The 13553-nt window shown below is 48.4% G+C and overlaps 1 protein-coding gene across 2 annotated transcripts in view; it reads left to right on the top strand.

Moving 5' to 3' along the window:
* Positions 1-13553, top strand: part of SH3GLB1 (SH3 domain containing GRB2 like, endophilin B1) — a 289157-nt gene that overhangs the window by 86346 nt on the left and 189258 nt on the right. For both annotated transcript variants that reach the window (XM_086953975.1, XM_086953976.1), the window contains one exon: positions 9352-9480. In XM_086953975.1, the coding sequence (XP_086810101.1) occupies positions 9352-9480 (129 nt within the window). The remainder of the gene's footprint in view (positions 1-9351; positions 9481-13553) is intronic.

The raw sequence follows: 13553 nt of genomic DNA, 5'->3' as shown, positions 1-13553 counted from the left end.
TCCAGAAAAAGTTGGACCCTTTAGTAATTTTTTGACTGAACTTTCTGATCTGTTTGACGAGTCGAACAACTCCATCGGTGCCGGTAGGGAGGCCCAGGTTCAAACCCTGCGCTGACTGCAACCGAATGATGTCCATTACCGACCCCCATCGCAGGTGCCTGTATAGCTTAGGGGCCGACCATGATGACAAGTCGTGCACCGACTGCCGGGCCTTGACGTCGAAAGCTAGGCGGGAGCGGTCCCGTAAACGCCTCGAGCTCTGGCAGTCTGCCCCGCGCGGCTTGAGGTCCCGGTCCAGGAGGAGGTCGAGGGACCGGTCGCGGGGCCGGAGTCATCACATCTCGGCGAGTCGACACCACTTGTCGGGAGGCACAAGAAGTCGAAGAAGCAACACCGCTCTTCTGACTCCCCTCCCCCCGACGCTCACGCGACGAGGCTGGGGGTTCGGGCGACACCGCCCACACGGCTCCGCTGGAGCCGCAGACGTTGCGGCCTGCTCCATACCCGCCGGACCCTGGGCAGAACATGACGCCGGAGGAGATCGATGCCTTTCTCATGGCCATGAGGTAACTCACTCCTCCATCGGGTTCCATGGGCGCCTTCGGGCCCAGCGGTCCCAACTGGGGGCCCAAGAGGGCCGGGTGCTTCGGCCCCGGCACCATCGGTGACTTCGGTCCCGACGCCGCAGGGTCCCGCTGGATCCAACGGATCCGGGTCGCCGCTGGTCGACCTAACGACCCCTCCGCCGGCGTCGACTCCTAGAGTGTTGCCCCCGACGCCGTCCCCAGACGACGTCGTCACCGATCCACCCCTCGATCCGGTTCCGACGTCGGAACGGCGTCTATCGACTCCCCATTCGACATCAAGAGAAGTGCAATACTTCTATGATCCGGCCCCATCATTTGAACCGGAGTACCAGGAGATGGAGGGCGAAGCGGATTGGGAGGGGTCTGATGACGCTCTGGCATAGGAGTGCCAGTCTTTTCAGGACTGGGCAGGTGAACTAGGAGAGGCCAGTGGTTTGGACACTTTGCCCGACACTGGATTTGTCTCCCCTCCTACCGTAGCTACGGAGAAGGGGGCTGCCTACAGTGTGGTGTAGGGCAGCCAAGGCCTCGTCTCTTGAGCTCCCTATCGCGGCCGTTAGGAATAACCTCCTCACAGAGGTCCTCAAACCGCAGGCAAGCTCTTCGGAGCCTCTACTGCCGTTCAATGAGGCCTTAACTGACGTTTTGTTGGGCACTTGGTCCAGGCCCGCTACAGGTCCCCCTGTAGATAGGAGCGTGGCCAGACGCCACCACCCGGCCCCGGGCGACCCTTGTTTCCTGTCCACCCACCCCCGAGAGCCTGGTTATCCAGGCCTCTAATTCCCAGACCGCTTTCCCGAGAGCTCCCCCTGATCGGGAATCCAAAAGGTATGAACAGTACGTGAAAAAGATGTTCTCTTCACTAAGGTGCTCATTAGGATTGCGGTTAATCCGCATCCTCCGGGCCGGCGGAAGCCACCACCGGCCCGGAGGATGCAGATTACCTGCTGCGGACAGAAAAAAGACCCCCGCCAGATTAGGATGGCTGGGAGATCTTTTTCCCGTCTGCCGCTTTTCCGACGCGGTCGCCTTCCGACCGCGGCGGAAAAGCTCTAACATGGCTGGCGGTGTCTATCAGACTCCGCCATCCATATTAGGATGGCAGCGGTCCTATGCCTTTTCACGGCGGCATTTCTGCCGTGGAAAAGTATACAGACTTTTCTTTGGGGGCCCGTTGTGGGCCCCCAGGGGTGAAGGGGGTGAAGGGGGGGTGGGGGGTGCACATGGGGGGTACCTTTGCGTGCACAAAGCGGTAGGCACCATGCAGTGCCTGCAGCTTCGTGCACTCAAAGGAAAACATGGTTTATTTAACATTGCAGCGGGTGCTGCTTCAAGCAGCACCCGCCGCAATGTTAAAAATACAGGATGTGACCGCCAGGGTGGCGGTCACATCCTAATCTGCACGGAGGGACAGACGCTGCCCCTGCGGACGGTCCCTCCTACTCTGGGGTGGCGGACGGACACAGGTCCATCCGCCATCCTAATGAGCCCCTTAGTTTGGGGTTGCGGTCGGTCAACATCGCTTGCCTTTTGGGCCGTTATGCCCACTCTCTGTGGGACACTGTCGCGGACGTGCTGCCATAGGTTAAACTCGTCCAAGCCCTTGCGGAGGGGCGAGATGCGGCCATTTGATGTGGGCTGGATACCACGGACTCGCTAGGCAGGGTGATTGCAACGACGGTGGCAGTTCGCCACCACGCCTGGCTGAATTTTGCCAATTTCTCAGCTGATGTCCAGAACACACTTACGGACATGCCGTTTGATGGTCGTCGCCTCTTTGGCGACAATGTAGACCGTGCGCTTGAGCGTTTTAAGGACTCCAGGGCTACGGCCAAGTACTTGGGCCTGTCGGCCCAGCGCCAGCATACTGCTGCCTTTCGCTCCTTTCGTGGCCAAGGAAGGGCCCCCCCCTCACGTCCTGCTAGCCATGGGCTGCAGACTAACATCCAGCGTGGTGGCGGACGTGGTAACAGCTGTGGCAGTGCCAGGGGACAACGGCGAGGCCAGTCCACATCCACCCCCGCAGCATCCGCCTCAAAGCCTTCCTAGTCCGAGCTTTCAGGCCCATTTAACACCAGTGGGGGGGCAGGGTTTGCCATCATCTCCTCCACTGGCACTACATCACATCGGACAGGTGGGTGCTGCAAATCGTCCGAAGGGGCTACTCTCCCCCCCCCCACCCCCCCCCCCCCTTCGAGGCGACCCCTCCAGCCATGCCACCGCAATACCACTGCGTGTCAGGGGATCACTTTTAACTTCTTCAAGAGGAGGTTACGGCCCTCTTGGCCAAGGGGGCCATCGATCGCGTTCCTTGGCCAGAAGTAGGGTGTGGTTGTTACTCCCACTACTTTCTGGTTCCCAAGAAGGGCAAAGGGGGCCTACGCCCTATCTTGGACCTGCGGAACGTCAACGGCTTCCTCCGGAAGGAGAAGTTCAAGATGCTGGCTCAGGTTTTAGCTGCCCTAGACCTGGGCGACTAAATGGTAGCGTTGGACTTGCAGGACGTTTATTTTCACATCCCTGTCCTGCCGGCCCACCGGCGCTACCTGCGGTTCACGGTAGGCCGCGAGCACTTTCAGTTTACCTTGCTCCCCTTCGGCCATACCAGCGCCCCTCAAGTGTTCACGCAAGTGATGCCGGTGGTCGCAGCTCATCTGCGCAGATTAGGGGTGTCGGTCTTCCCCCCCCTATCTCGGCGACTTGTTATTGAAGGCAGGCTCGCCCCAAACAGTCGTAAGCCACCTCCAGACTATGACCGACCTCCTGCACTTGCTGGGGTTCTACATCAATGTGCCGAAGTCACACCTGTGTCCCTCTCAGAAGCTCCTCTTCATCGGAGCGGTTCTAGATTCAGTGCAGTTTCGGGTTATCCTCCCGAACAGCCGGTTCGGGATATTCAGGCTCTGATTCCGATCTTTCAGCCTTTATCCCGGGTCTCGGTCAGGTTGACGCTGCGGCTTCTGGCCTCCTGCATCCTTCTGGTGCATCACGCCAGGTGGCCGATGTGGGCTCTGCAGTGGGACCTGAAGTTTCAGTGGGCCCAGCTTCAGGGCAACTTGTCCGACCATGTCTTGATCTCGGAGGGCACTGCAAGACAGTTGCAGTGGTGGCTCACGGACCCCGATAGGGTCAGCGGCAGATCCCTCTCCCTACCCCAACCGGAGCACATAGTTGTGACGGACGCGTCCCTCCTGGGCTGGGGGGGCCACATGGGAGAGGCGGAGATCAGAGGCCTCTGGTCTCCAGCGGAGTCCCGGCTCCACATCAACCTTCTGGAGCTGCGGGCGATCCGGCTTGCACTGAAGGCATTCCTACCCTCTGTTCACGGACAACACCACCGCCATGTGGTACTCCAACAAACAGGGCGGGGTGGGGTCGTGGACCCTATGCTAGGAGGCTCTGCGCCTCTGGCAGTGGCTGGAACATCAGAGCGTGACCCTGGTGGTTCAACACCTGGCAGGTTCCCTGAATGCCAGGGCGGATGAACTCAGCCGTCGGTGCATGATGGATCACAAATGGCGTCTGAACTCGGACGTGGCGCAAGGTCTCTTTCAGCAGTGGGGAGAGCCTTGGTTAGATCTGTTCGCCACAGAAGAGAACACGCAATGTCATCAGTTCTGCGCGTTGGAATTTCCAAGGCAGCACTCGCTCTGAGACGCTTTTCGTCGTGAGTGGAACTGCGGTCTGTTCTACGCCTTTCCGCCTATACCACTTCTGCCCAGAGTGCTGAAGAAGATCCGGCGCGACCGGGCCCAAGTCATCATTGTGGCTCCGGACTGGGCACGAAGATACTGGTATCCCAAGCTACTCTGCATGTCAGTCGATCCCCTGATTCGTCTGCCTCTTCAGGAGGACCTTCTGTCGCAGCAGGTCCTCCACCTGAAACTGTCCAGCCTCCACCTCCATCCATAGAGATTAAGCAGCAACAGTTGAGGCCATTTGACTTGCCTCCTGAAGTCTGCGATGTGATTCTGGCAGCCAGGAGTCCCTCCACAAAAACGGTATACGCCTGCAGGTGGAACACATTTGTGGCATGGTGCACAGCAAAGGCTGTGGATCCATTCTCTGCCCCCCTTTCTGAGGTTCTCCTCTGTCTTCTTTCTCTTGCCCAGCAGGGCTCTGCTCTGGGCACTCTTAAGGGCTACCTCTCTGCCATTTTCGCCTTCTTAAGGCTCCCTGATCAGCCCTCTCTTTTCAAGTCCCCAGTTGTAAATAGGTTCTTGAAGGGCATCACTCATATGTTTCCCCCTGTTCCTTTTGTGATGCCTCAGTGGGACTTGAATCTTGTTCTGACTTATCTGATGTGCGCTAACTTCGATCCACTTCATAACTGTCCTCTTTGTCTCCTCACTCTTAAGACTGCGTTCCTGGTTGCCATCACCTCTGCCTGGAGAGTGAGTGAGCTCCAGGGTCTTTGTTCAAAACCCCCTTTCCTTTCTGTTCATCCGGACAAAGTTGTGTTGCGGAAACTACCCTCTTTCCTGCCCAAGGTAGTCACAGCCTTCCACATCGGGCAGTCCATCACCTTGCCCACCTTCTTTCCGCCTCCACATTCCTCGAAAGAGGAAGAGAGGCTCCACCGTCTGGACCCAAAACGTGCTCTCTCATACTATCTGGATCGCACACGTCCGTTCCGGGTGGATGACCAACTCTTTGTTGGTTACGTGGGCGCTAGGAAGTTCGGGTGGTGCACAAATGGAACATTTCTCGTTGGGTCGTTTCGTGCATCAAGGTTTGTTATTCACTGGCTGCGTGCCCATTCCACTCGGGCCACGGCGGCTATTACTGATCTAGATCGCGGAGTCCCCTTGCAGGACATCTGTCAGGCAGCTACGTGGGCCTCGCCGCACACGTTCGCAAGACACTACTGTCTGGACAGCCAAGTCCGGAGAGATGGCTTTTTCGGCCATTCCGTTCTCTAGGACTTTCTGGTGTTATTATTGGTTCGCAGACCCACCACTGGGGTTGGTATTGCTGGGGTATCTTTTCTAAGGTAAGGAATCTAATACTAACCTGTTTCTTTCAGATGCACAAGTTACCTTCGGTAACGATATATCTGTAAGAAACAATAGTTAGATTCCTTACCGCCCCACCCATCCTCCCCGTTCTGCGAACCGATATCTAGGGTTAAGGTCATCCCTTCTCAGGGCCCTAGTTTCATGGCACCAGTGTTGGTTTTTATCTTGGCTCTGCGTTTCTGGCGCGGAAAAGCTGTGTATAAGAACTGACGTCAGCGCAAAAGGGTGGCGTCTAAGTACTCCGGCGATGTCATCCCGGCGCCAACGTTGCCGACGACTGACACGGAGCCGCAGACGACACCTACCGACGCGCAAGGGTACTGCTACGCAAACGTTTCCGGATCCAGACGGATGCCTGGGGATATTCTAAGGTAAGGAATCTAATACTAACTACTGTTTCTTACAGATATATTGTTACCGAAGGTAAGTAACTTGTGCTTTACATAACTTTCTTTTGTGTACTACCCCCAGAACATCGAAAATGGGACTATTTATGGGTATTCTACATTGCTGGTACAAATGGAATGAACTGTGCCTGCTTAGCAATTTTACAGATGTAAAGTTGAACGTTTTGGGGCCGTTTCACTAAGGCATGCAAGAGGATGTAAACGATAACTCTTTTTTTTTATGTTCAAATCTTTTTTATTGAGAAAAAAAAAGAACATAAGAAGCACACAAAGAGAAAAGAACGAAAACATAATACAAAATTTACATACAGTACAAGTGGGTATGTTTGATTCCGGCTTAACTACACAGGTGATGTACTAACGTATCTTGCGAAGATGTAAAACTATGACGTGATGCTTGTGGCGTACAACTAAGTGGATTGTATATACTCTGAACCAAACATATATCAAGTAGGTGGATCAATGAAATAAGTAAGTAGACGGATAAATAAAATATGCAATATAAAATACATAATTCATGGCACAAATACGCAGGTACTTACAAGGAATGCTCAATTGGTACATACATTGGTACAGTACTTAAGAATTTGAATAAAGCCCATGCTGGGTTTCTGACGGAGTCGCAGCAGAGAGTCAGGAGGGGAGTAAGCTATTAATCACATCGCCCTGAGCATATACACGTACAAAGAAGCAAGAGGGACCGTTATCTCTTTAGGGAGGATCAAACGAGAAGGAGGAGGCATCAAGAGATTTCCAGAGTTTTTTTGTTGATGCACGCCAAGGAGAGGATTGAAGGGCATTATTGTCTACTCCTCTATGCAAGAGACCCACTCACGCCACATCTTGAAGGAGACTTCCCCAGCAGACTTCCATTTACACAGTATGACCTTGCATGCTAAGGTGAGGAGTAGGTCTAGTAGCTGTCTATCATACTCGTTAGCGACCGTTTGATCCAAAGCACCCAGGGTGACATAGATAAATTCTCTCCGTGGCTTGATTTTAAAAATATGTTCTATGCAGTCAAAAATATTATTCCAATAGTTTTTTAGGGAGGCCAATGGAAAAACATGTGGGACAAGTCACCTTCGGCCTGATCGCAGTTCCAGCATTTTGGGGAATCTCTCAGTTTAAGTTTAAATAGTTTTCGGGGTGTCCAGAACACCCGGTTGATCAACATAAATTTTGTTTGCGATAGGATTGGGGAAACTTTGTTCACAAGAGCTGTTGCATTGATTCTATCCCAGTCAAATTGAATGCCTGTGTTATTGGGTTCCTCCTCCCATTTTACTTCGTTACGGTAAACGATAACTCTGATAGTACTAATTCTTGTGCACCCGAATTATTTTTTGAATCCTCCCCATATATGCAACCTGCTTACACACCGTCAACAAATTCCACCCGGTTTTCAAAATCAACCCCAATCTACAACACAAATCTAATCCCCGTTAGGCTACATGTATGTTTTATATGTAGGTGATCAGGGTATAACTCTCGCTGTGAAATTGTGTTTGTGCGCTAATGGTAGTGAGGTAAAAATAAAGTCTTTGCACCAAAATCTATCACTTGCACATTCTTCATTTTGTTAGGTCCCATGAACCTCTCTGGTAAGGAGACATGCAATCTTTCTATCCCCTCTTAAGACCTTCAAGGAGTGCCTACCGTATCTGCTTCTTGAGAACCACAGTGAGGAGGGACCTGATGATGAAGAATACCCCTTCGGTGCTTAAGGGCTCCAATCCATTTTAGGGATTACCCCAAAAAGAGATTGAGTGCATTTCTTGCACCCTCTTTCAATGTAGGACCCTGTACCTTGTTTAAATCATTGTCCTTGGGACTGGACGTGTGAAAACACGTCCATATGGCATCCAAACAGTTATGCATGCAAAATCTGGCCTACTGTCCACTCAGACTGAATAGACGGTGTACGTATTTAGTACAAATGAGTATCAATAGTCAAACTGTACACTCAGCCACTGCCGTTCCATTGGAAGAAAAAACATATTTGATGGAAATATTTTAAAGGGCTGTATCCAAAAAATGAGGAAATTAAAACAGTATATATCCAAAAATACATTAAATGCACGCACCCAAAAGATAAAGCATTAACCACACAAAATGCTAACATAAAATGACATCCCATAAAAAATGATAACTTATTTTGCAAAACCATAATTCATTACATAGCAAGAAAAGTGGAAGAGAAAACCTGTTTGGCTATTTAAAAATATTTTTAGTGTAACCGTAACGATTATTATTACTGAATATTATGTATGGATACTTTTTCCACTTGTGATTGAGTGAGAATAATTGAAAATTTAATGTTTTTTGAGGATACAATGCTATATTCGAAGAAAAAACTAGTGGCTGCTGCCGTTAAGAATCCTTGAACCTTCTTTAAAAGAACAGTACGAACAAACAGTGATCAAAATTCAACTTTACACCAAGGAATACAGTGTGTAATGGTATGATCGTATTGAAATGTTCAAACAATGACAATACCTATATTGTTAAATGTTTCTGCTCTTTTGTTGCAACGCATTACTGTGTTTTGTTCGAACATTCACGTTTCCTTGTTTGTTGTTTAAGCACGCTCTTTGTTCTTCAGAACTTGTGAAGGAAGTGTTTTGTTCGATGGTTTTTATTAGCAGAAATGCTTAAATGTTATAGAATTCTAAGGCGTATTGTACTTGACATATTTGAAGCGAGCAAAAGCACGTTTCATGATGATTTATATATTATTAATCAGCAGACGTAAGCTGATTAATTAAATATATGTAAATCTCTGCTTTTCCCCTTATTGGCACAAATGGTTAACTGTGACCGAATTATAAAGGGTGATGTATTTGACATATTTGATACCAGCAAAAGCACGTTTCATGATGATTGATCTATAATTAATCTGCATTCGTATGCAGTTTTTCTCTTCTTTTTAGCATTGGGAAAACTTTCAAATCAAATGTCACAATAAAAGGTAATGAATTCTGTGAGTAAACTTTAAAGATGAAATGCTGTAACATTTCTTTAATATGTATGTTTTTTGGTCTACCTTGCCTGGATGTAGATCAGAAGATACATTGAGCATTTTCTGTTTTCATCTTTCGGTGTGCTGACATTCCTTCTTTTAAATAGTTTGAGTAAAACGGGTGTTTTGCTGTAAAGATGTTCCTTTACCAACCTAGTTTTTCTTGCAGTGCAGATGCATGTTTTAGCTAGAATTCTTTTATATTATTTTATGGACCATCTAAGAGACGTTGACTTGTATTGCCTATTTGCATTGCATGTACTTTGTTCGATATGAGCGGCTTCTTAATAAATGTTCCGATTTTAATTTTTTTGTAGATGCCAGAATAGAGGAGTTTGTGTATGAGAAGTTGGACAGGAAAGCGCCATCCCGTCTGAACAACCCCGAACAGTTGTCGCAGTACATGATGGATGCAGGAAATGAATTTGGTCCGGGTACTGCATATGGTAAGCGCAGTACACTATTGGTTGGTACATAATGTGCTTGCCATTCTGTTTTGCTGTTATTACTATACAGCACAAAAATATCTCTGACAAATAGCAACATGGATTGTTGAAGTCGAGTTGTTTGTCCTCGTTCATCGCCACATTTAGTGAGTAGCAGTCACAATATCCCTTTGAACATGTATATATTCTTCGAACCTGGGACCTTTGAGAGCCATTTTCAGTGTCCTGATTCTCACGTCTTCTGTGTGTTTATTTTTCATGTGCTTAGAATGAATCTCAAAACACTCCATAGATCCGACCATGAAAATGCAGTTATTTCACGTATAATTGCAAATTTTGATATATGCAGTTCTCTTTGCTTCGTCTTGCTAATGACCTAATTTCTATTTGATGGCATGCAAACCGCTTCTCCTTAACCTGCTTCTGAAAGGGTGGTAAACTTGGGTAGCAATAAAACACATCTTTGCAGTGGTCCAATGTCATGTGCTGAACCCACAGCCAAGTCTGACTTGTCACATGCTATATGTCTTGTCACCTGCCAGAATCATCTCTGAAAAGTGAACTGAATTGGATCAGAGTTTATCACTGTTGGCATTATCACTAGCTAGTTGAAGAGTCTTAAACATTGTTGGTCTTGTGCATGGATCACCTGTAAAAGGCCAGGTGAAGTGGGCTAGAGTTGTCATACAGCAGATGTTGTGATTAAAATTGGTAGGGCTTAGTCAGATTTGGCTACATGTCCCTGAAAGATTGCTAAAGGTTGACCCATTCAGTCGCATTTCAAGATAATCTATGAAACGCCAGCAGAAGTCAGGAAAAATAATATGTACATCAGTCTTGCGTCAGAAAAGTCAATAGAACTAGGGAAGAATCCACCCAATTCCATGTGTCTGACTGACAACACTGCAGCATCACATGATGACAATTAACAAAAACACATAATGGGTGTATTTGTAGAATGGACATTTGCCTTTGGTTTTTTAGGTCTCGCCTAGCGATGCAGCGCAATGCGCTGCTCGCGAAGCGAGACTTATTGTTGCTGTGTAGGCTGCGAAGTGGGACAGTAGATGTGCGCAAGCTTAAAAACCCATTGCAGACAATGGGTGTAAACGCACGCTTGAGCAGACATGGGCGGTGAACGCGCACATCTCTTTTCTCTCGCTCTGCCTTGTGGTGTGCCTTGCTCTCTGCCATGCTTTCGGTTTCGTGTTCTGCTCCTAAGACACACACTGTTCATTACACAGCAAGGTCGGGAAGGCAGGAGAGCTGCGTACTTGCAGTGTTTTCTTATTTTATTTTCCTGCCTTTCTGTAGTTTGTCCACTTTGTGCGATATTTTATTTGCTTTTTCTCCAGACGTGCACACGTATACACACACGCACACATGCAAACACACACACACATGCATTCTCGCTCTCTCCCCCCTTAGAACTAACCCCACTCACCGGGCTCATGCACACGACTCCCCTGGCGTCATCTCAGCCGCATCACCTGGCACAGTGGGGCTTCCCTCACTCATGGGAGCCCCACACTTGCATCAGCGGCCTCAGCCGCCACTTGCTTCTCTCGGCCAGGCACTCCATGGGCGCGAGCTTCCCGCAGCAGGCGGTAGTCCCGCCCTACGACGGGCTTGACACTTCCAAACTTCCGGATTTCGGGACGGCGGCTGTGATACCTTAACTGCTCTTGTTAATTGAGGGTAAATGAATTTTGAATGAGAGGACGCTTTTCAAATTCTAATCTTTTAAATGAAATCCACCTTAAACAAATAGCTGTGCCCCTTGGCAATTGACTTGTTTTAGTGTCAGTGTTTTTAGAGCCGTTTTCCCCAAGGCTCCCAGCAAAGAAGGATGTTCCTGTACTCAGATCCAGTACAGAACAACACAATTTTTCTCAAAGACATGCCTTTCTTTAAATCCTTTCAGAAAATATTTGCACGCACAGTCCATCGCTCGCGGTAAGCCACGCCCTCCCCAGAGGTCTCCTTCGAGCCGCTCGCAGCCAGGAAGAGAACATCTGAACTCAAAAGAACCTGCAGACTGGTGCAGCAAGCCGGGCAGGCGCGCGCGTGCGGCGCAGACCATTGAATAGCGCCCGTGGGGGGGGGGAGCGAGCTGTTACAACAAATAGCCCCCTCGGCAGGCCCCAGGAAGGAAGGTGCTATCCCCATCGGTGTTCGCGGCGCTGCCTCTCTCTCCAGGCTTTTGGATGCTGCACGAACCATGGAAACAGGAGAGGGAAATGCCAGTTGCGTCTTGAAGCTGGTCGGCCCCTCTGTGAATTGGCAAGACCAGCAGATGCGGCCTCCGAGGCTTAACGAGTGACAGCCATGCCCTGGGTCCGGTAAGTAACTTCTGTTCACTCACACAAATGCATTGACTTTTTGGAAAAGATTGGGGGCGAAATAATATTTGGCATTTCGAAGTGAACGTGATGATGTTCAGAATGTATATGAATGTGTCCTTGTGTAATGTAACGTGCTCGTGTAAAGCGCTCCACACCTTTCAGGTCAATTTAGCGCTATGTAATTTAAAACTACATAACAAATGTGTATGTTGAGGTAAACCACCATACCTTCCATGGTTCAAGGGTCAGTGCAGTGTGTGCTGTTCTGTTAGTTAACATTTTTCTATGTTATTTTCTATGTTAAGTTATGTTGCATTATGCGCCATAGTACTTTTGGGTAGGAAAAGGGCAATTTTGAAGTATCTAAATAATTTCGCAAAATACCTAAAGTCTCAAAAAATCGAAATAAATCATAATGTTAGTTTGTTTTGTGGGCTGGTCTGGAAAGGGTGTTGTCTTTAAACCTACCTGCCTTTTTAGGTCGAGCTGGCGTAAGCAGTGGAAAGCGCTCTACCATCACCACCACATCCACTACCACCACATCCACTACCACCACATCCACTACCACCACATCCCCTACCACCACATCCACCACCACATCCACCACCACCACCATATCCACCACACCTACCACCACCAGGTGAACCACCAGGTCCACCACCACGTCCACCACCACGTCCACCACCGCATCCACCACCACCACGTCCACCACCACCACCCCATCCACCACCACCGCATCCACCACCACCAGATCCACCACCACCACCACCACCACCACCACCACCACATTCACCACCACCACCACCACCACATATATATATATATGTGTGTGTGTGTGTGTGTGGCTCTATGTGTGTGTGTGTAGGTGCAAATGCAATGTTCTTGGATTTTTGTCACAATAAAATACACTGAACATAATCTTATCAAAAGTTATTTACAAATGTTTAAGCTATTGCCATTATAAATTACAATAACTTTTATTTAAGTATTATTAAAAAAATTAAAAGCCATTGTTATTTGTAATATCAATACATCCATGTCACGTAAATACAACACACATTGCATTACAATTGCTATAGGTGTCACATTTGCAAAAGTTAAAACTATTGGCATTGTAACTGACAAAGCTATCAATTTCGCGATTTTCAAAACCATAAATAAAAAAATGTGATTTACAATACCAATGGCTCAAACGTTCCTAATGCGAGACCTATTGCATTGCAAATGCTTGTTTTTAACGCTAGCACATACAACCAATGTTTGTTTCCCAACACAACCTCAGGGAGATGAAAGGCTCATTTGATTCATCGTCATTTGAGCAAATGGTTTAAATAGATCACTGGAGGGGATGCATTAGTGCACTGAGTACCATCACCATGTCAATGCAGTCATTTTGATTGATTAAAAACCATGTTCCTAAAATATGTTGTACTCATACCTTAAGAAATGCGGTCGGATGGAACCATGTTGGTTTTAGTAACTTAATTGCTGATGTTTCTCCTCCCACAGGCAGTTTGCGCATAAGCTTTCATATATTTTATTTATGCAAAAGATATCGAAGCTGAATTTGCATCCTTTTTCCCCACATGCTGTTGATTCTAAAAGTACCCACGGTTTGTGGATTCTCCTGTGAACACTTTTCTTTTTTATGCGGGGGAGGGGCAGGGGCCGGCGGTTAGGTGTGGTGGAAATGGGGAAAGAATTGCTGTGTAAGAAAGTATGTGTTTT

The sequence above is a fragment of the Lissotriton vulgaris genome, chromosome 1_1 (assembly GCF_964263255.1).
Source record: "Lissotriton vulgaris chromosome 1_1, aLisVul1.2, whole genome shotgun sequence".
Classification (NCBI taxonomy): Eukaryota; Metazoa; Chordata; class Amphibia; order Caudata; family Salamandridae; genus Lissotriton; species Lissotriton vulgaris.
The sequence above is the reverse complement of the archived record's forward strand: the minus strand, read 5'-3'. Positions and strand labels throughout refer to the sequence as shown.